The 20,723-nt window shown below is 40.0% G+C and overlaps 2 protein-coding genes across 4 annotated transcripts in view; one reads left to right on the top strand and one right to left on the bottom strand.

The window, feature by feature from the left end:
- Window positions 1-17: 17 nt before the first annotated feature.
- mrpl41 (mitochondrial ribosomal protein L41) lies at window positions 18-1,297 on the bottom strand. 2 transcript variants are annotated; one of them, XM_031300507.1, is made up of 2 exons: window positions 1,164-1,297; window positions 18-613 (listed from the first exon to the last, which is right to left on the bottom strand). In XM_031300507.1, exon 2 carries the CDS (start codon window positions 589-591, stop codon window positions 184-186), a length of 408 nt encoding a protein of 135 aa, XP_031156367.1. In that variant the 5' UTR covers window positions 592-613; window positions 1,164-1,297; the 3' UTR covers window positions 18-183. The 2 variants fall into 2 exon arrangements, with proteins under 2 accessions (XP_031156367.1, XP_035851633.1); XM_035995740.1 differs by having other exon boundaries at window positions 18-628; window positions 1,163-1,280.
- Window positions 1,298-1,571: 274 nt separating this feature from the next.
- The window catches only part of pnpla7b (patatin-like phospholipase domain containing 7b), a 42,587-nt gene continuing 23,435 nt past the window's right edge, over window positions 1,572-20,723 (top strand). Inside the window, exons 1-18 of one of the 2 annotated variants that reach the window (XM_031300496.2) lie at window positions 1,572-1,649; window positions 3,065-3,108; window positions 3,858-3,932; window positions 5,216-5,303; window positions 5,738-5,814; window positions 6,337-6,431; window positions 8,397-8,537; window positions 10,760-10,919; window positions 11,451-11,531; window positions 13,025-13,153; window positions 13,813-13,893; window positions 15,427-15,547; window positions 15,651-15,728; window positions 17,319-17,401; window positions 18,097-18,246; window positions 18,642-18,719; window positions 20,160-20,365; window positions 20,474-20,605. In XM_031300496.2, coding sequence (XP_031156356.1) covers window positions 3,067-3,108; window positions 3,858-3,932; window positions 5,216-5,303; window positions 5,738-5,814; window positions 6,337-6,431; window positions 8,397-8,537; window positions 10,760-10,919; window positions 11,451-11,531; window positions 13,025-13,153; window positions 13,813-13,893; window positions 15,427-15,547; window positions 15,651-15,728; window positions 17,319-17,401; window positions 18,097-18,246; window positions 18,642-18,719; window positions 20,160-20,365; window positions 20,474-20,605 — 1,817 coding nt within the window. In that variant the 5' untranslated portion in view covers window positions 1,572-1,649; window positions 3,065-3,066. Of the gene's footprint in view, window positions 1,701-3,064; window positions 3,109-3,857; window positions 3,933-5,215; window positions 5,304-5,737; window positions 5,815-6,336; window positions 6,432-8,396; window positions 8,538-10,759; window positions 10,920-11,450; window positions 11,532-13,024; window positions 13,154-13,812; window positions 13,894-15,426; window positions 15,548-15,650; window positions 15,729-17,318; window positions 17,402-18,096; window positions 18,247-18,641; window positions 18,720-20,159; window positions 20,366-20,473; window positions 20,606-20,723 lie in introns of both variants that reach the window. The other variant, XM_031300497.2, reaches the window with a different exon arrangement.

The following is a 20,723-nucleotide window of genomic DNA, read 5'->3' on the forward strand; positions in this document are numbered from 1 at the left end:
AATGCACAACTCAACAGTATGGATCATAGCCCCATAAGTTTTATTTTGCCAGATGATAAAGTAACAAAAGAGTCAACCACTACACATTATACAGTCCCATTTGTGATGGTTTTCCTAAAGGTGTCACACCAGTAAGTCTGCAGCTTTTAGTCTTTGTTAATACATTACATTGTGAGTGCATCTTTAACGCACATAGTTCTTGGGATACAGCTTGAAGAGCTTTCCGTCCTGGTTGGGCTCAAATCCATATTTCTCCAGCTGGTCTTTGCTGAAAGTGCCCTCTTCAAAGTCTTTCTTGATCCGAGGGGCCACAACTTCAGCAAACACACTCTGTGCTGTGAGGGGAGGCTCTGTTCCTCGAGGAGAACGATACGATACGTAGGGTTTAAGTTTGAATCCCTCCAAGTTAGGCACCACAAACTCAGGAATCATGGTCCGTATGGACAGAAACTTTCTGCTGGAGAGCCTCAGTCCAGTGGGCCTTGCACCCCTGCCTTTATTATGAGTCCTTGATCCACGCTTACTGGTGAACTCAGCCATTCTGTCCGCTCCTCTTACCAAACCCCTCATCAACGTGGATAACACACCCATGGTGCCACGGCGGTTCCTCCTTCTAGGACAGAGAAAAGGAATTGTTTTACACATGTATGCTAGTAAATACAGCACCAGTACAAACCCAAAGAATAACAAGTTTTTACCAGCGACACGACTGTCAGTGCTTTTCGAAATTGACGCATGGTTTATATCCTTTTATATAACGTTACGTGTGGATAAAGTATGACCACAGGGAGGCCAAAGAAGCAACGCTAACGTTGTCTCCGTTTGTTCGTTAACACTTAACTGTTGCAGCATGGATGGAGTATTTAGCGTTGCCTTGTAATAACACATTGCTCCACATGTAGTAAAATGCGTTCAGGTAAGGAAACCCCTGTGTTAAAGTTAACGTTAGCTACGTGTCTAACCTGTCTAAATGCAGTGTTGCCTTCAGCTAGCTAACGCTAGCTAACGATAACTTACGAGCCAGCAAATGTTGCATCGTCTGCTGGCAAGATAACGTTGACAGTTACTTATGCGTTTACACCAAAATAGTTGTTACAGTTTAAATGTCATAATTCTGAATTGCCATAAATTCATAAATTGTTACAAAATTCGACTCCTCTCACCTTGAGCCCACTGTTGTTCCAATGCAAGCAATGTGCCGCTGCTAGACTCTCCAAGGAAACGCTCCGTGATTGGCAGAAAGGCAACACCATTCACCAATTGCAATTCGAGATACTAGTAGAGAACTGTCTGTGACTTGGGTGCATCAAGTAAACCAGAGTTACCTACAATACAGACAAATTACCTTTCAGAATAAATGCTTAAAAGGCACAGTATGTGCAAAGCAAAAATATGTCTAAGTTCTCTGTTATTATTCAGCCGAACTATGGATATACTTTGTATCACTAGGGAGTAAAATCTAGCTATTGAATTGCACCATTAATCATCTTTAAAATACAGTCTGTCGGAGAGAATTTTGATGGAGGCATTGACAAGACTCAAGGGTTTTATTTTGATAGAAATGACAAGACATTCAGATTTGTTTTACTGAACAGTCTTGACACTATTGTTGGTATGTAGCTATACTCAAAAACTTTGACACAAGAAAGGTACGTGGGAAAAAGTGTTTGGTCGGTTCTGTCGAAGAGGGTTAGCTGAAGGTTAATTTGTTCGTTTGTATTTTTATAGATTCTGTCAATGTAGACTTGTTCGTTCAGTTTTTTTGCTTGCATTAGGTTGTCCTCTTGTTGTGTAGCGGGCTGCAGCCACAGAAGCGGAGTCGGCGGACTGTGAGCTATAACGTTAACAAAGTTAAAGTTTATGTTGGCCAATTTTGACATTTAATGTTGTCTCTATACGTACTATAAATTGTCAACTAGAAGTAAACATTAAACCATATAAGTTTGACTTATTTTGCTTCATCCACTAAATCCTGTCAACCAGGAATATGATGCTTTTTTTGCACTCGCACTTCGATGAAAATAGGATACGACGTGAATGACTAAAATCCACTTTTCAATTCGTCCTATACAATCCACAGAGCACTGATAAAAACGTCTATTTTTGAATGGAGTTTGGCACAAGAAAACAGACCCAGGCTAGGTCAACATGGACAGTAAATACGCGGCAGAAGTGTCCCTCGTAGATGTAACGGTATCTGGTAAACAAAATAACATTACACACCCCTTGGACGAGCTTTCTACCATGTTTTGCAGTGTTGCGTTTGGGGAGCCCGTTGGGGTAACGTTACGTTGGCGGCGTGTAAGAGCAAGAGGGGGTGTCTGGTTACAAGCACCGAGCTTGTGAGTAACGTTAGGTGATCTTTAACCCACATTTGTGAATCCTTTTGCTCTGTGACTGTGTCGGTCAGGTCGGTTGAGCAAGGCACTTACTGTATGTCTCCACCACTGTTCTTAAGGAGCAGACTGCCAGAGCCTCGCAGAGAGTAGCCTGTTGATGTTTTAAAGGCAAACTTAAAACCTACCTTTTAGCTAGGCCTTTTATTAAACTACTCATTTATCAATTTTCTTTATCTATCTACCTATGATCTATTTATTTATTTATTTATATGTACTGATGGTTTTAGTTGGTTTTATAATTAATTTTATTATAGTTATTTTTATTCTACTTATTTATGTATCTGTTTTATCAGTTATTGTACTTGTTAGCCACTGTTTAGAGCTTTTAATTTATGTATATATTTATTTTATCTTTTGGTTTTAAGTTTCTTGCCTCTGGTGTTTCCTCACTTATGATGGATATTGTGTTGTAGGGGGGGGGTTGGGGGTTGCCAGGGTCAAGGGTTCAAATCCTGAGCTATTAATGTATGATCACATTAGCATCATCAAAAGATAGTACCATCTTAGCAAGAAATCATCTACTCAAGTTTTAAATGCATGTTTTTCCTTATGACATGTTGTCATTGATGACTTTTATTTAAGGCACTCTTCATGGTTTCAATTATTTCTTTTCAGTTTACGATATCGCCTTGTTTTAGTGCTGCATTATCTTTTTTGTTTATCAGGCATGGGAGACGATAATGAAGAGGAGAGCTGCAGTATATCCCCGGTATGTCGTTCCTCAACACCATTAATTGCACTTCATTGTTTAAAAATAAAGTTCCATGTTCTTGTCCTTAGCGAGGCATTTAGGCACCAGATATAACAGTCATAACCTGGCCTGGATCTAGACATAGGCATTCTAGGCACGTGCCTAGAGCCCATTTGCACCTAGGGTGCTCAGTAAGAGGGAAAAGTCAAAATAATTGTTTTTTTATGGTTTTAAAAAATAATTTTAAACTGTAACTTTCCAATCTATCACTTCATATAAACTTGTATTTTTTCAAGTATATATATTATTCTATTTTTTAAGAAAAAGTACAGTAAAGTAAAAAACGTTTACTCCAATTGCAGGAAAATGTGTTTCCAGTTAGCTAGCCGTCACGGTTACACTACCACTTTTCTGGGATGCTTTCGGGTGCAGCAAAGTGAGAAAAAAGGAAAAAAATGAAAAAGAAAACGACAGAGAGGCTTTACACAAGTTTATCTCAGGCCGCTTCAAATGAGCCTAAATTAGATGCATTAAAATACCTAAATAAAAAAGTTAGCATAATAATCATGCTTTTCTGTGTTGGGTGAAAAAAACAAAAAAAAAACAGATAAATTTTGCCTTCATGAAATGCTAAAGAAACTGAAATGATGAAGTTGTTGCTTAGTCATATTTTGGACTGAACCTTGCTGTCCAGATCCTTGCTGTGCTCTGATTGCTCCTCCTCTTGTTGCCCAGCTGGTTTCATCTCTCCGTGCTTGATGTTTCAGAGCCTGGTTTCACTCGGTAGCGAGATCAAGGCCGGGATGCAGCAGTTTTTGAAGGAAAGGACGGAGGCCAACATGGTAACCACCGACACGCCATTTCTGACTCGAGTGGTTTGACTGCGACGTTGTTTGCAAATGTTTGGTTTTTTGATTTAATAATTAATGATTAATGTTATTAATAGGGCCAGGTATTGTTCAAAAAAATGTCGATACTGGTACCAATACCATGACTTCGATACCGGTTCCTGAACAATACTTTTTGTCGATACCAATTTTATAAAATCTATTTTAATAGCCCTGGCCGATTATCAGGCCTTAATGAATTAAAAGTGTTGTACTTTGTCTCGGCTGCAGCTCTGTGTCTGTCCCTCTGCTTCAGTTTACTCACCACTGAGTCTGACTTAATGTCCCCCCCCCACAACACTATCTGACTCTCTTTACTCTGTATTATGTTGAAAGTTCTGTTGACGTTCCAAGTAAATTCCAAACAAAACAGAGCAAGCTCGCCCCTCCCCCCATGTTTCCGTAACTGTCATGACTAACTGTCACTAACCCCCACCGCCTCCCCCAACCATCTTGTTGGTGATTGGCTGGAGTGGTTTGTTGTATTTTGGTGCACAGCCTGTGCCTCTAGTGTTTGTTTGACGTTTACGACCCCTGTGTTGTCTCCTGAGACCGGGCTTGTTGCAGGCAGCTAGCAGATCAAGGAGAGATGCCTACAATTTGAGACGAAAATGAAAAATTTGTCTATATCCGCGACGTTCCACTTCCCGGATTGCTCCGTTGCCGCCGGAAAATCCGCCGGATTTCACTCATTTAGGCTGGATGTCCGTCCCCTTCCTCTGTCTCTGTGTAGGCGTTCTAACCTCTGGTGGATTTGTGAGGACTATGGTTAACTGCTCCTCAGATCTCTGCAGGGTAAATCCAGACAGCTAGCTAGACTATCTGTCCAATCTGAGTTTTCTGTTGCATGACTAAAACTACTTTTGAACGTACACATGTTCCACCAAAACAAGTTCCTTCCGAGCCTATTTTGCAGAGGCACCGTGTTTTTTTTCCGGTGCTTAGCACCGCCCAAGACGATTGTGATTGGTTTAAAGAAATGCCAATAAACCAGAGCACATTTTCCTCGCATCCCCAAATGCTATGTGGACTAGCCAGACCTTCCTCCAGCGCGCTTTGGAGGAGGGTCTGGCAAAGTGAGACTAACTACTAATAATCAGTATTGGCCTTGACCAGTATCGGTCGATCCCTAACCTGTGGATGGGTAGAATAAATGAGAGGGTTCTGATATAAGATATGTTAATTTTAGTTAAATATTTGAGTACAGCTCATTTAAATGTGTTGTGTTTTTCTTCCAGTGGACGGCTGTGCTGATTGGAGCTGTGACAGTTGTTTCTGTCCTTGGCGTTGTTGTGCTCCTTCTTTACAGAAGATACAAACTGTCAAGTCAGTGCCCTGCACACTGTACATCCTCTTCTAGTACATTTGTATCTAACATTTTTCAGTATGTAAAGATGTAAAGATGGTGTCGGGTCAGCGTGGTGATTGTTACAATGTTACAACATGAACCTTGTTCACAGCTCATGCAAGCATGCATTTTAAGGGTTAGGTTCAAACTGGTTATTGGTTTTTGAAAAATTGTCAGTGTTAATAATGTGTGTTACTTCATGTAATTTGCAAAAAGCAAAATCAAGTAGTAGTCAAGTAGCATACATTTAGTTATTGTTAGGGATTAAAAGCCCTGAACCTGCAGGGTGATTTAATCAGACAGATTTACTGCATCAGCCCAGTACATCAGTTCAATGCTAGTATGAAGGAGACAGACCGATTCATGCGGTGGATTGCAAATGATCTTACAGAGCATGTCTGGTGTGTTTCAGAGGAGGCTGGCGTTCCACAATATCGCTTCAGGAAGAGAGACAAGGTGATGTTCTACGGCCGAAAGATCATGAGAAAGGTCAGTGCCATCTTAAACATCCTACTCTGTGTCACCCTTTTCTCTAGCGTGGGTCCCTGCTGCTGCATCATATCCATGTGTTTATTTTATAAATAACTATAACCATCCCCAACCTGGCAAATGTTCAGCAAGTCCTACAGGATATCACACAGTGTAAACATCCAAGTTATACTGCTACAGTGTGTGACAGACAAGTAGGCTTGCTTATCATTTGGCTACTATATCCACCTCTGGTGAGGATACTGCCATTATATTTAAATTAATTAATAAAGTGAAATACTCAGTGTTCCTTGGACAAGTAGTCATTGCAAAGCTGGCCAGTTGTTGTCACAGACTGACAGACCAACGAGTTGACCATCATTAGGCCCTGTTGCTTGTGGGGCACAACAAATACCTTCTATAACTTCAGATATCTGATATTAGCACAATTGACATTTTCATTATCATAAACGGTTTGTTTGCCTTTTGTAAATCATCACTTGAATGCAAACATGTCAAATCACCAAACTTTTCCTGTTGCAGGTTCAGACGCTGTCCTCAGTCCCTACCTCTAATTCAAACTCAGCTTCCCGGCAGAGAGTGAGGAAGAGGACCAAAGTCCTGTCCATAGCTCGCAAGTGAGTCTCTTTTTTCAGAATTTGGTGTGTTGACAGACAGTAAGCTTTGAGGGTTGAAAGTTCATTCTTTTGTCAAAATAATCTTAAAGTCCAAGTAAGCGAACCTTGGGTTAAGATTATGTTATCAAAGAAGATAAACTGGTATTTTAAGATACCAGGGAACAGGGAACATGCATGAGTAGATCCAGCCCCCACTAAATGTTAGATATATGTCTGTACTGTATCTCAATACTAAGTCCAGGAGTCTCTGTCTGTCCGTCCGGCTGACTGGCGCATGCAGGTCATCACACGCAGCACGCTGACGTACGATCATAAACATGGAGGCCACTGTGTACCATCATGTTTGTGTGAATGAACTAGGGTGACTGGCTGTCGATTGGTCTCTGCTATGTCTTAGTAGCGCACACACAACAGAGCCGCACTTACACATGCAGCTCCCGGCACATACACACACACACACGCTCGCACACGCACACACACACAAAGTACTATCCGTCTGAGAATATTAACTAGGCCTTATACTAATTAATGTTGTTGCATAATGAATAATGTTGGATTACTATTATTACTACTACTACTACTCAATTATTTCATATATTGCTGGGTAGTTTAATCTATTACAATACCTCTTCATTTGATTATATTTTGTATTTATAATTTAAATCTGTAAAGGGTCCAATATTTGCCTCTCAGATGTAGTGGAGTAGAAGTGTTAGGTAGCATAAAATAGAAACACTCATATAAAGTACAAGTATCTCAAATTTGTGTAGTGCAGTACTTGAGTAAATGAACTGTTATGTAATGTTACATTGGAGAAAGCAATACAGGAGGCCAAGCTGACGTCCCGTTCTGTACTAGGATGATGAATTTTAAAAACAGCTGAAGGGCCGCCGCGTGTTGCTGGTGCCCAGGACAAGCTGATCTCTACAGGCCCCCCCTCCAGCAGACTATTTAAAGGTTAGAGGGTCTTTTTGGGCCCTCCCCTTACCCAGGGCCTGAGACAACTGACACGGTGCCCCCCCCCCAAATAAAATACTATATTTAAATTCTTTATTGTTAACCTAAGCAGTCAATCAGAATTTCCATTAAAAACTAAAATGAACAGACATAAATGTATGAAAAAGGAAGATTTGTAATAGAATATGTTTTCAAGAAGTTCAGAAAAGAGGTTTTGTTTAGTTTGTAAGGATCCCCATTAGCCCTGACCACTGGTGGAATGTAACTAAGTACATTTACTCCAGTACTGTACTTTAGTCCAAATGTTGAGGTACTTGTACTTTACTTGAGTCTTTTCTCTTCATGCCACTTTCTACTTCTACTCCGCTACCTTTCAGAGAGAAATATTGTACTTTTTACTCCACTACATTCATCTGTTACAGCTTTAGTTACTAGTTACTTTACACATTAAGATTCCTGCACACAAAACCCATGTAGTTTATAAAATCTGATGTTTGATTCTAAAGTAAACTAGCCAACAATATAACGGCTACAAGTCCAGCTGAGATGATTAGACCATTAAACACACAACTGGTTGGAGTCTTTACACTTTCTACAATGGGAGGATTGTTCTGCATGTGAGTACATGAGTACTTTTACTTTTAATACTTTTAAGTACATTTTCCTGAAGATGTTTACGTACTTTTACTTAAGTAGCATTTTCACTGCAGGTCTTTTACTTATAACAGAGTATTTTTACAATGTGGTATTAGTACTTTTACTTAAGTAAACGGTCTAAATACTTCTTCCACCACTGGCCCTGACATCAGCTAGTCTTCTCGGGGTCCGACAGAAATCACAGTAAGTTCCATTTGAGACGTGAGAAACTTGGTTTAGAGCGTTGAAGAAAAGAAATGAATTATAAGCTGAAACATGGTTCAGAGACTTGTTCTACCAATCAGTACAGTACGTTGTACATCTTTACAGTATGAAGAATGTCTCTTTTTTTTATGTGTGTGTTTGTGTTAGGATCCTGCGCATCCGGAAGGAGCCCCCCACCCTGCAGCCCAAGGAGCTTCCTCCATGTCTGCTGGAGGCAGACCTGACTGAGTTTGATGTGCAGAACTCCCATCTGCCCTCGGAGGTGCTGTACATGCTGAAAAATGTCAGGTAAGTAAAATGGCATATGCCTTATTTCCATCTTCCACATGAACAACAGCACACTTGTTTCTATGCAGTCCCACCAAGACCCCAGAGCGAGTACGATCAAATTAATTATCTAAAATAATAATAAATCTAACTAATAGTCCTCCACCAGAACCACCTAATTTTCATGTAGTAACATATAGACCTTATAATAATAATAATAATAAACTTGGATCTATATCCACGACGTTCCACTTCCGGGATTGCTCCGGTGTCGGCGGAAATTCCGCCGGATGTCAGATAAACCAGAGCAGGTTTTTCTCCCATCCCGGAATGTTGTGTGGACTAGAGAGACCTTCCTCCACAGCGCTGCAGAGGAAGGTCTGGCAATGTCAGACTACCATGGAGCTAACTAATGCTCTGTTTGCACTGTTGCCAATGGCGCTGTTAGCGACCCCTGTTTCCTTCACCCTCTTTCCCCCTTCGATCCGCCGATCAGCCATATGAGCTCAATATGAGCACACATTTTGATTTAAAAACGATTTTATTGATTTGAAAATGGTCTGTGATCAAAACTCCGTCAATGGCAACAGTCTCTAATACCAAGTCTGTTATACAGAAAAAAATGTAAAAATGCTGTGATTGACCAATCAGAATCAAGTGTTCAACAAGGCTATGTAATAACACCTTTTAATTAATAGTCGGTGTATTAAAATGTGAGTCAGTCAACCGACAGAGAATTGATATCCAACTGTTTTGAATTGATATCCACGAGGTTTTAATAACATTCAATGTTCTAAGTATTGTCTGTTTTTTATTATTCACAGCACTAGGGCTGGGAATCACCAGAGGCCTCATGATATGATATCATCACGATATTCATGTCACGATAGAATATTATTGCAATTTTAAACATATTGCAATATTCTGTGATATATTGCAATTTATTACTTTTTTCAAAGTTCAAATTTTTACCAATTTCAAATGATGTCCCCAAAAGGAAACTTTGTCAACATTTGTTCATCTCCAGTTTTATTGCTGCAAAATGGGATTGTCAAGCAGACAAACTGACCAACACATATATATAATAAAAGATCGATACTTGGCGTCTGTGTATCGAAACAGTATTGCCACAGTAAATATTGCGATACTATCCTGTATCGATTTTTTCCCCCACCCCTACACAGCACCCTTTTTTTCTCCACACACTGTATTATTTATATTTGAAACGATTAATCGATCATCAAAGTAGTTGTTTCAGCTCTATTGTTACAGGTGGAATCCACCTTTCCTGCTCGGGATTCAAATAGGGTACCGACGCATAGTAGATTCACAGTAGTAGTAGTGAAAGACCCAAGTTGATCCATGCACACTTTTCACTTATTGCAGAAGTCATAATTCAGTCCTGATTATGGTTTAACCGTGTTGGGTGACTTTGTTGATCTTAGTAGGCATTCACGCAGCCTGTTTCGGCAGTCAGATGCTACGGCAAAAACGCAGGTCCAATCCATCCAATCCTTTCCATCCATTTTGAATGGGGGTAATGTAGTTAGGCTGCGGCGGGTTTTGCCGTCTCGTTCGTCTCTTTTCTTTCTCTCTTTCTCCGTGAAGCTGCCTTCAAGTGCGCTCAGCAACGTGGAGATCTGTAAACGATCTGATGGAAAACAGTAGTTGTGAAATAAAAAGTCTACTTGTGCTACATTGGGTTAAAGAACACAACAGGATGTCACACAAACGGACAGTTTCATAACCCCCCCCCCCCCTGCCGCGCAACCCTGCGGAGAATCGCCGTCTATTGTCTTGATGAAACAACATGACATAACGAGTCCACGCTGAGCTGTTAACACGTACACCACTTCCTCTTCTTCCTCGGTTGCATTTCTGATGGCTACTTTAGGTGTGTTTTCTGTCCCCAGTGGCTGATACAATGTATTTTAACAGAAGTCTGCAATATGTTTTATTAAACACACTTAGCAGTAACTACAGGACCTACCAGGACTGAAATCTTAAGAACATTCGGCTGATTTTCTTGCTAAATGAAATGGAGGAAAGACCATCATACTGCATCTGTTGACTGTTGTACATCTATGGTCTCAGAATCTAAATTGCATTTGTTATATATTTGATATGACACAGTTTACCTGAAATTCGCATAGTGCTGTAGTGACATAGTGTCTAATACATGTGTGGTTATTATCATTAGCAGTAATAGAACTACACCGTATGTGCACGTGTGTTGTAACCAGGGTGCTTGGCCACTTCGAGAAGCCTCTTTTCCTGGAGCTGTGTCGTCACATGGTGCTGATCCAGCTGCATCAGGGAGAGGGACTCTTCCGACCGGGGGACACTGATGACAGTATTTACGTGGTTCAAGATGGCCGCCTGGAGCTGTGCATCCGTGAGAGTGTAAGACCACAACACCACCTACTGCTTCGCAGAAACCACCAGAATATTTCACACTCAGCGATTAGGATCAGGATTAGTACTTGTTATCTTTGCTGTTTTGTGTGTATTGAATGAATGCATACTATTTTGTTATTGTGTCATGCATGAAAGAAAAAATGCCCAGCCTTCATAGGCTTACAAGACACCTTTATTTACAGCAAGGGGCCAGATACCAGAATAGCAACAACAATTACATATATTAAACAAATAAACCTTTTAGTCGTTTTGCCCATGCTTTAGAGACAAAGGTCACTAACTTATGTAGATTCAGTTTAAACAACCACTCAGTTTTGTCGTCATCAGTACACCAAAAACATTTCAGGATTTTGAACAGACATTTTATTTAAGATAGGTGCTCTTAACTCATAATAAGGACTATATTGTAATGACAATATATGAGTGATCAGTGAGGAAATATCAAAGTTGTTGGAACCCCTACTTGTGTTGTGACTGTGGTTCTGCTCTCATGTTGTGTGTATTTTTTTACTGCAGGATGGTACCGACGCTGTGGTGAAGGACGTTTTACCAGGAGACAGTGTTCACAGTTTGCTCAGTATCCTGGACATCATCACTGTACGTCTTCATCCTCATGTGTGATGCAGCTGTATTTTAGAGCAGATTTTTTTTGGTGGAAATTAGCTGTCACATTGCACATAGTCTCACATAGCCAGCTCTATCTCCACAGCGCTGTGGAGTAAGGTCTGGCTACACCACACATACATTCCAGAATAGGAGGAAAAAAAAAACGCTCTGGGTTGTTGACATCTCTTTAAACCAATCTTAATCGTCTTGGGCGTTGCTAAGCTCCAGACACAGCGACGGTGGCTCTGCAGAATAGTCTCCGGAAGGAGCTTGTTTTGGGGGAACATTTGCACCCCGCTAAAGAAAACGCCACATACAATATTAAATTAAGTTAACTGTTGACACAATACAGTAACGTGAGCTATTTATATTAGCTGATACATGGTTAAACCTCATCTGCTCTTACTTGTGTGTGTACTTCGTCCACAGCAATCCCACCAATCAGTCCCAAAACGTCCCAGTTAGAGAGGAAATGCCCTAAACATATTCTTTGTAAATCTTTACAATCATTCCGAGAGAGAACCAAGCAGGCCTGCCTTGTTGCACGATTCAAATTTTCTTCAAAACTTGCCACTCTCAGTGTGTAGCTCGCTAGCTGGAAGTTTGTTGTTGTTTCCCGAAGAGAACGGAGTTAGACAACGGCAACACACAGAGAGCAGGAGGTTAGGGACGTCGGCCAGATGTTTTGGCGATTATTCTGGAAATTCTTTGATCCAACCAATCAAAGTAACATGTTATACCTTTTAAGGACATTGTGCTGATAATGCCTATTTCACTTGAAGTAAACATTTGAATACAGGACTTTCAAATGCAGGACTGGGCCGTATTAATATTTACACAAAGGGTGCAAAGTAAAGCAAGATGGTGCAAAAACACACCTGCCATGACATAGTTGCGTCACTCACCCGAGCCGCTGCTACTAGCGGTCAGAAACAACGATGTAATGAACTTAGTGGAGGTATTCTTTTTCAAATACAGGAGTAGGAGCCCGTTGCGGACGACATGCATTTAGTCCACAGACTAAGACTGCTGCACAGCTGTTTCCTTGTTTATTCAACCTTTATTATAATTGACCGTGTCGCGTGTCTAAATTGCACCAAATTCGACAATGCTTGCCATTCGGTCCCCAGCAGTACACCCAAGTGTGAAGTAGATCGAATGAATGGTTCCCGGGATATACGAAGGACAAACAGAAAGACAGACAGAGATTCCTTTATTTATAGATACATGTTTGACATGAACACTTCTAAATGCTCTAATTTTTAGACTTGTTTTTACTGGAATGGTTGCCTAAATTCTGGACAAATTCTGTATCTCATTATATTGGTTTAATCATTCAGTACATCAGCCCTTCTTTTATTCATTTTTTCATTGTCCACATTTAGTTCATCTTGTTGTACAATTTAATTCTCTTTTGTGAAGATTCTTATTACTCACAACGTTTTTCTTTCTCCATACACTGTATTACTGTATCTGTATTTCAGGGCTATCCAGCACCTTACAAAACAGTGTCTGCAAGAGCTGCAGTTGCCTCCACTATCCTGCGACTCCCAGCTGCAGCCTTCCAATCAGTCTTTGAGAAATATCCTGAAACTATGGTCCGTGTCATCCAGGTAAAGGGTCCACTGACAATGAGAAGCATTTCATTTATCAAGTGAGCTACAGGCAGCTTCAGAATATGTATCCAGATTCCCTTTTTTGGCACTACATTCTAAGAAATAAGTCCGTAAAATAACAGAAAAAGTTCAGCAAGCTCATTACCCGGACTTTGTCCCGTAATTGATAAACAGAAACTTTGTGTGTAGCTACAGTAAAAATACAAAACATATTCTGGTATTCAAAGTTCTTTTGTGCAAAGCTGCTCAGTTAGTAAACTTCTAAAAAGAAAACCGAGCTTCAATTAATTATAAGCTCCTTTTTTTAAAGCTTTGAACACTTTTTTTGACGCTCGCTTATCCAAGTGCTGGTTAATAACTACAATAATGGTGTTGCGAACAGCTCACTACGTTAGCTGGCATGAGTGATATCCAACAAAAATTCACATATGTAACACATGACCAACCCAAACAACATTTTTAAACTACTAGACATCCAATAAAACATGCACGTTGTTAATTTTCCCACACAATGACTTAACGCTGAAATTCCAAATGTAAATAAACAGAAATACAACTATGGACATTTTCTGTTAACATATACAGTCATACAACTGTTAATACAAAGCTATGTCTTAGGTTGTAACAGTATAGTCTGTATTTTCTGTCCTCTGTAGATCATCATGGTGCGTCTCCAGAGAGTGACCTTCCTTGCCTTACACAACTACCTTGGCTTGACCACTGAGCTTTTCAACCCGGTACTGTTTTATTTTTTTCAAACTGTGCTCCAGACTGTGGTTTGACAAAGATGTTTTAGATTGGATTACCTCACTTTCCAATTGTCAATTACTGGCTAGTGGCTAGACTTAATTAACCCGACCCAGGGTGAGTCTGATGAAAAGTGCTGTGTCTGCCCGGTTCAGCTCTGAGATTTTCTCGCATTGCACAGCGCTGTAAAGGAATAATCTCCGAGGTTACGTTATGTTCTGCCTCTGGTTAGAAGTGGTGAATGTAGGCTACAGCTCACAGCAACTTAATGCTATATAGTGTCTGGCTTATATCCAGCAATCATGTAGCTAACGTTGGACACAGGAAAAGAGTCAAAGGCGGTGGTTTGGAGTATTACCTCTTCCTTGCTATACAAATAAAGTTATTATTATTATTATTATTATTATTATTATTATTATTATTATTATTATATCAATGTGGAACAGTACAGAAAACATTGTATGAGTGTTAAATTGACTGTTAATCTAACCCCAGGAGTTTGCAGTTTCCTGAATCAGAGATCAGAGTTCAGATCAGAATGTAAAGTTGAAGCCCCCAATATTCTCTACACAATACATAGAAAAAAAGATGTGAGAAAGTCAGTGGATGTTTAAAGCTCTTGGACATTCCTTGTGTTGTTAAATAGCACACACTTGAAGTTCCCATCCAAAGATGAAGCTAGGCCTCTGAAAAGATTGAAACCAAATAGTCTCGCAAATAGTAGTATGCTACACCGTCTACAGCGTTGTGCTGCCTGTTTGGCAACTAGGTGGGACGGAGGTTCCTTCTTTAGTGAGTCTTCCCAAGGTTTCTTCAATGTCTTTCCTTGCGCTGTTTTTCCTGCACGTATTACCTGCGTTTACTTACACTAAATTGAGAGAGGAGTCCTTATTCCATGTCCAGTCAGTGTGATTGCGGTTGACGCAAATCTCCATTTACTCATATTTACAGTATTATCAGTATCTATCATGTTCAGTATCAAACTGAGCATGCTTATTGTTTTTAAATCCACTGCATTAGTTAACTAAAGTACACTATGATCAAGTGTTGCAGGTCTATCTGTTCATTCTATAGTATCATGTTGTTGATCTGCATCATTTTTCTATTACACAGCTTGATTTGTTTGGGTCTCTGTAAATTATGGAGTGTGGTTTGGACCTACTCTGACTGTAATGTGTCCTGAGATAACTCCTGTTACGATTTGACACTATAAATAAATGAAATTGAATTGATTAAAGTAATACGGTAGAAATAAACTTTTGGACCACTTGAGCCGATCAAGCTAATGTTTGGTGCCAAGAGTCAATATCTTCATGTCTTTAAATCCCTCTCCACAGAAGTATTTCTATATAGCTTTACAGGATTTGATAATGTTGCATTCATAGAAGAGTATATGTGACAAATAAACTTCAAAGTTCATACCCATGATGTCAGAGATGGACTACAGCTAATTCCACTATATGAATGTAATCTTAGCACATATTTAGAGAATGTTTAAATATTGATTTATGTGTGTGTTACAGGAAAGCCAAGCCATCTCTTTGGTGTCGCTGGCCCATGTTCTGGGTGAGGGTCATCCACACAGAGGCCACCGCCGTCAGCCTTCCCACTCTGATGATCTGGGCTCCGAAAAAAGTGACACAGGTCAGAAACTACAGCCTTCGCTCAACATTTCACTGTCAGGCTGCCGTTATGTGTGTTGTGATGTTGGTAAAGTTATCTGATTTCTTGTTGCACACTATAACAGAAAAGTCCAGCTTCTCGGACATGTCAACATCTAAATACAAGAAATCTCGCTCGCAATCCACCCCAATGGCTGTTACAGGTATACTCACACACAGCATCACTTCTATACATATACATATTTCAGATGTTTTGATTTTCTTTACTTTCTTGTCTCTGTAGGAGAGATGCAATAAACTACATCAACTCTGCATGCTACTGGCCTTTCTTAATAGATTCAAGCTATATTAGAATGTTTTTAATTAAGGGCCCTGGAACGTATAGAACAGTAGGCATTAACATTTTAGGACAAACATTTAGAACGTTTGCAGTAGCTTTTCCTTCTAATGAGCTGAAGAGAAATCAATAAAGAGAAATCCGACTTTGTGTCCGTTCCATGTGGGCTGATTTGAAGTGTTTTTGCAGGTCACCAATAATAACTTGTTGCTATTATGAAACCAAATCACCAATAATTTCCCACTTCCACAACTTATGTTATTGCTTATGTTTTCATACGCAGGTTTTATGCTTATTTAAGACTTAAGACTGATTCCATTCAAAGTTAAGAACTGTACCACAGCACCTTTTCAATTATGGTTTTAATGACTTTTATGACTGATCTTTAGCTCTTTATAATGCACAGCATTACACAATGCATTACTTATTTATTTATCTACTTAATTCATATTTGTTCCATATCTGTGAGTTGTCCTTTTATGTGCTACTCTTTGTGCCTTTTAATTGTACGGAAGAGGATTAGAGCCACATGTGAACATTTTAATTCTGACTTTAATCTCAGAATTCTGACTTTAAACTTAGAACTGAAATAACATTTTCACATGTGGCCCTAATCCTCTTGCGTATAATTGCCCCTCTGGGACAAATAAAGTTATTTGAATTAAATTGAAAATCCGACAAACAAGTTGAAAAACTTGAAATTTGAAAACTGAAACTTGAAAAGTAATTTAGCAAGAAAAGGCTTCCACAAGATATCTGAGTTGTTATGAAACATGAGAAATCTGTTTTAAATGCTGCTCCAGTTCAAACTAGCACCAGCAGTAGCATTAGCAGGTCTCTACAACAGGAATCTTCAACAGGGGGTCCTCAGAGTCAATGCAGGGGGGCCTCCAAATTATTGTTCATTTTTGAAAGTTTTTTCCAAAAAATAAAAATTCTTAACATGAATCCAACATATTATTAACAAATATAAATCCCCACTGATGATAGGCTAACTGGCCTATAGGTGAGGTTGTCTCTAAGGTAGCCATCCACAGATCCAGTTCATCCTAAAGATTCACTGTACAACATGTATGTTTAACATTAAAAGATGATTTATAAATGACAACAATTCTAAGGCTATTGTAAAAGTTTAGTATTCTATGCACTAAAAAGGTATGTATAAAGGCTTTAGGACACCCTACACGTTATTGTAGGCCAAGTTTAATATGCAACTTCATTTTATACAATATATGTAGTATGGGGTCCCTGCTCTGTCTATCTTTCAGTTAAGGGGTCCTTGGTTTAAAAAATGTTGAAGACCCCTGATCTACAGTACAACAAATACTGCAGCCTCTGAGACACATTGGCATGTGTCCATCTGGCTATAATAATAATAATCGTGTCAAGGAGTATTGTTGCTGATACTGAACCTTCATGAGCAATATGATGACTGTGAACCTTTTGTGTTATGCAGGTGACATGTCAGTGAACCTCAACACAGTGTATGAACGGGCCAAAGTTGACAAAGAGGACGCTCTGACTCACAATCCTGTGAAGGTCTCTGGATAAGGATTTTCTTTCTTGCACTTGCTGCTGGTTTGAATCCAGGTGTTGAACATCTGGGGCCAGTTACACAGAGATATTTTAGACTAGTGGTCCTAGTTTCGCTCCTAGATTAGTCTAATGCAAGTTAGACCGTTTCACAACAATCCCATTTGCACCAAATGACAAAAAAGAGCAAAATATATGTCATAATGAGTGGTTTTCTAACAATGTTGTGGAGTGAGTAATGAGAAGGGAGAGAGATTTAGAGAGCACAGGAGCAGGTTGGGAATACACAGCTGTGAGTACGTCATCACTCGTGTTCATTTGTCCAAGGAAACTGTCCTCATCCTGACTGACTGTTAGTGGAAATACTGATTCCTGCCAAAGAAGCCATAGCATCTCAGCTCTGCTACAGATCGGCACTGCACTGAGATTATGCTCATGGGAGTTTTTTATGTTGTCTGACTTCCTTGTATTCCCCAATAACAATGTCCTTATGACTGTTGAGTTAAAGGACCTGAGTGTCAGCCATGCTTTTTAGTTGTGTATTTGTATGATTAAGCAAATTAGTATGCCACTGTGATGTAGACTTAGCCTAAGCAAAATACTACTTATTAAAACTTGTTACTTAGAATAAGCACTTAGTTTGTGGTTAAGTGCCTTTCTAAAGGGCATGAAGTCTTAATTACACTTTTCTGTCTCCTCAGTCTATTCTAAAGAAGAGTGTGACAATGCAGGACACTCCATCAGCTGTTTACTACTATAGTGATGCTGGAGGAGGAAATGTTCAGCATAATAAAGTTAATGCCATTTTCCAAGCTGCCAAAAAGGATCTGCTGCAGGTCCTGCAAATACAGGTAGGTACAAACTGTATATGTCTGTTCAGCACACAGTTCAACGATTTGAAATAATTCTTGTTTTAAACAGGCAACATGTAACAGCAACGATGAAATGCTATAAAACAAATCTGTGAAAAATTACTAATAAATTTGAAATTTTTGAGACTCAGAAATTCACACAGAACCAGAGAGTTTTCATATTCAGGCTGTAAAACAGGTTGCTGTAAATTATTGTTATGATAAATGTGTTTCTTATTTATCAGTGAGGCCCTTAGCGAAATTGAGTTTGACACCCCCCCCTGGTTTTGGTGATCTGGCAACAGTTTTGTAATTATGAATCCATGTTTGGTCAAGCACTAGAGACTGTTAAAAAGACATTTCCCTATGTTTAATATGCACTGCTATTTTATCAGGACGCCAGTCTGCTGGAGGGGAGGGTGAATCTTCGGCAGGTCAAAGCCGGTTCTGTTGTGGCCAACCAGGGAGACCAGGTCAGACACAAACTCACCTCTCAATGTGGACAGACTCTCTGTGGGACAGACTGTTTATGATCTACTAATGTCTAGATAAGTTCAGGTTTGCAGTGCATGTGTGAAAGGTGCTCTTGAGGTCTAAAAAACTTTCACATTACACATATTTAATTTATTCATCTCCCCCTAGTGCTTGTAATGGCATTTGCAAGTTTGGTCCGTGCCTGAAGTAAAACAACCAATCAGAGCCAAGGAGTCTTTAACACAGTGTCAATGGCTGCTCGTCAACTCCCATCAAACTGTCAAAGCAGGCAGCGCTGATTCACTGATTCAAATATGAATTAAGATTGACGAGCAGTCATTGACACTGTGTTAGGAGCTCCTTGGCTCAGACTGGTTGTTTTCCTTATGCCATTAGCAGCACCAGGAGGAGGCAGAGGAACATGGTTGTTTCACAGATGATCTGATACGTGTAGTACCGTCAGTATATAGTGACATTTTGAGCAAATATGACGGACCGGTATGGACCGAGTACAAAGTGTGGAATGGTAGCTGGAAAAGGTGCCCTTGAGCAAGGCACTGAACTCCCAACTGCTTGGGGCACCTGTCCATGGACAGCCCCCTCACTCTGACCAGGGTTTGCGCGGGGTCTTAAAAAGTCTAAAAAAGTCTAAAATTTCTAAATCCAAATTTTAGGCCTTAAAAAAATCTTACATTTGCTGAAGTATTGTGTTCTAGGTCTTAAATAAAACAGGTCTTAATTTCCCTACGCGCAACGCTGCCTCTGATGCTCATTAAAATACTCCTGCAGCGCTTTAGATTGTTTTTTGATATTCTTTCTTTCGCTAGTCCAAATATAATTCGCTGTATTACGACGACAAATGAGACCAACATGCAACTTATTTTGCAGCCAACCCGCTTTCGTGTTATTGTTCTCTTTCGGATTGTACTAGAGACATAAAACAGATTTTATTTGTTTAAATTCCATTCATTATGGTCTTAAAAAGGTCTGAAAAAGTCTTAAATTTGACTTGGTGAAACCTGCAGAAACTCTGTCTGACATCCGTCCAACTAGTGCATGTACAGGTCCTGGGCATGTGTGTGTAATGTTTGTACCAACAGAGTGTAAAATGCAATTTCCCCTTGAGGGATTAATAAAGTATGTCTTCTCCTTTTTCTTCTTAAAGGTTAACAAAAATAAGGCAAACTATGTGGGTGTTGGGGGAGGAGTTGAAAGGGTCTTTTGCCTTGCCACTGATTGAACAGCAGTTGATTGGTCGGAAGTTCCGAAAATAAATTACACATATCAGAAATCATAATTTGACAAATATTCTCTGCACTTAGCTTTTTTCCACAGGCTTTTTGGGAGATACCACTTTCCCTTTTTTCCCCACAACTCTTTACACGGATGTGTGTGTGTAATCCTCATCCTGACTATTTCTTGTTCTTCTTCTCTTACAGGATGTGAGCGTGGCATTTATCATCTCAGGGTTGCTCCATGTTTACCAGCGTATGATAGACCGTGAGGAGGAGACCCTGCTGTTCGTCACCCACCCAGGAGAGTTGGTGGGTCACCTGGCTGTTCTCACGGGGGAGCCCCTTATCTTCAGTGTCCGGGCTCACAAAGACTGCACCTTCCTCTCCATATCCAAGGCCCACTTCTATGAGTAGGAGCAAACTCACAAGCAAAACATTCGTTAGGGTTCCAGCGTGGGTTCTTCCCATCACAAACAATGCAATGCAATACACACCAATCTGTGTTTTCAATGTTGCAGAATGATGCGTGAGGAGCCCAGGGTGGTGTTGAACGTAGCTCACACTGTGGTGAAGAGAGTGTCGCCATTTGTCAGACAGATTGACTTCGCCCTGGACTGGATGGCTGTGGAGGCCGGCCGTGCCGTCTACAGGTATCTGCTCTATGGAGCTGTGATTGGCTTCTTACTGAAACAATTAATGCGCTACTAATATCAGTGGGAATGAAATATATTTTATTTAGATGAGATGCTTTTATTGTCATTCATTATT

This window comes from Sander lucioperca, chromosome 2 (assembly GCF_008315115.2).
Source record: "Sander lucioperca isolate FBNREF2018 chromosome 2, SLUC_FBN_1.2, whole genome shotgun sequence".
Classification (NCBI taxonomy): Eukaryota; Metazoa; Chordata; class Actinopteri; order Perciformes; family Percidae; genus Sander; species Sander lucioperca.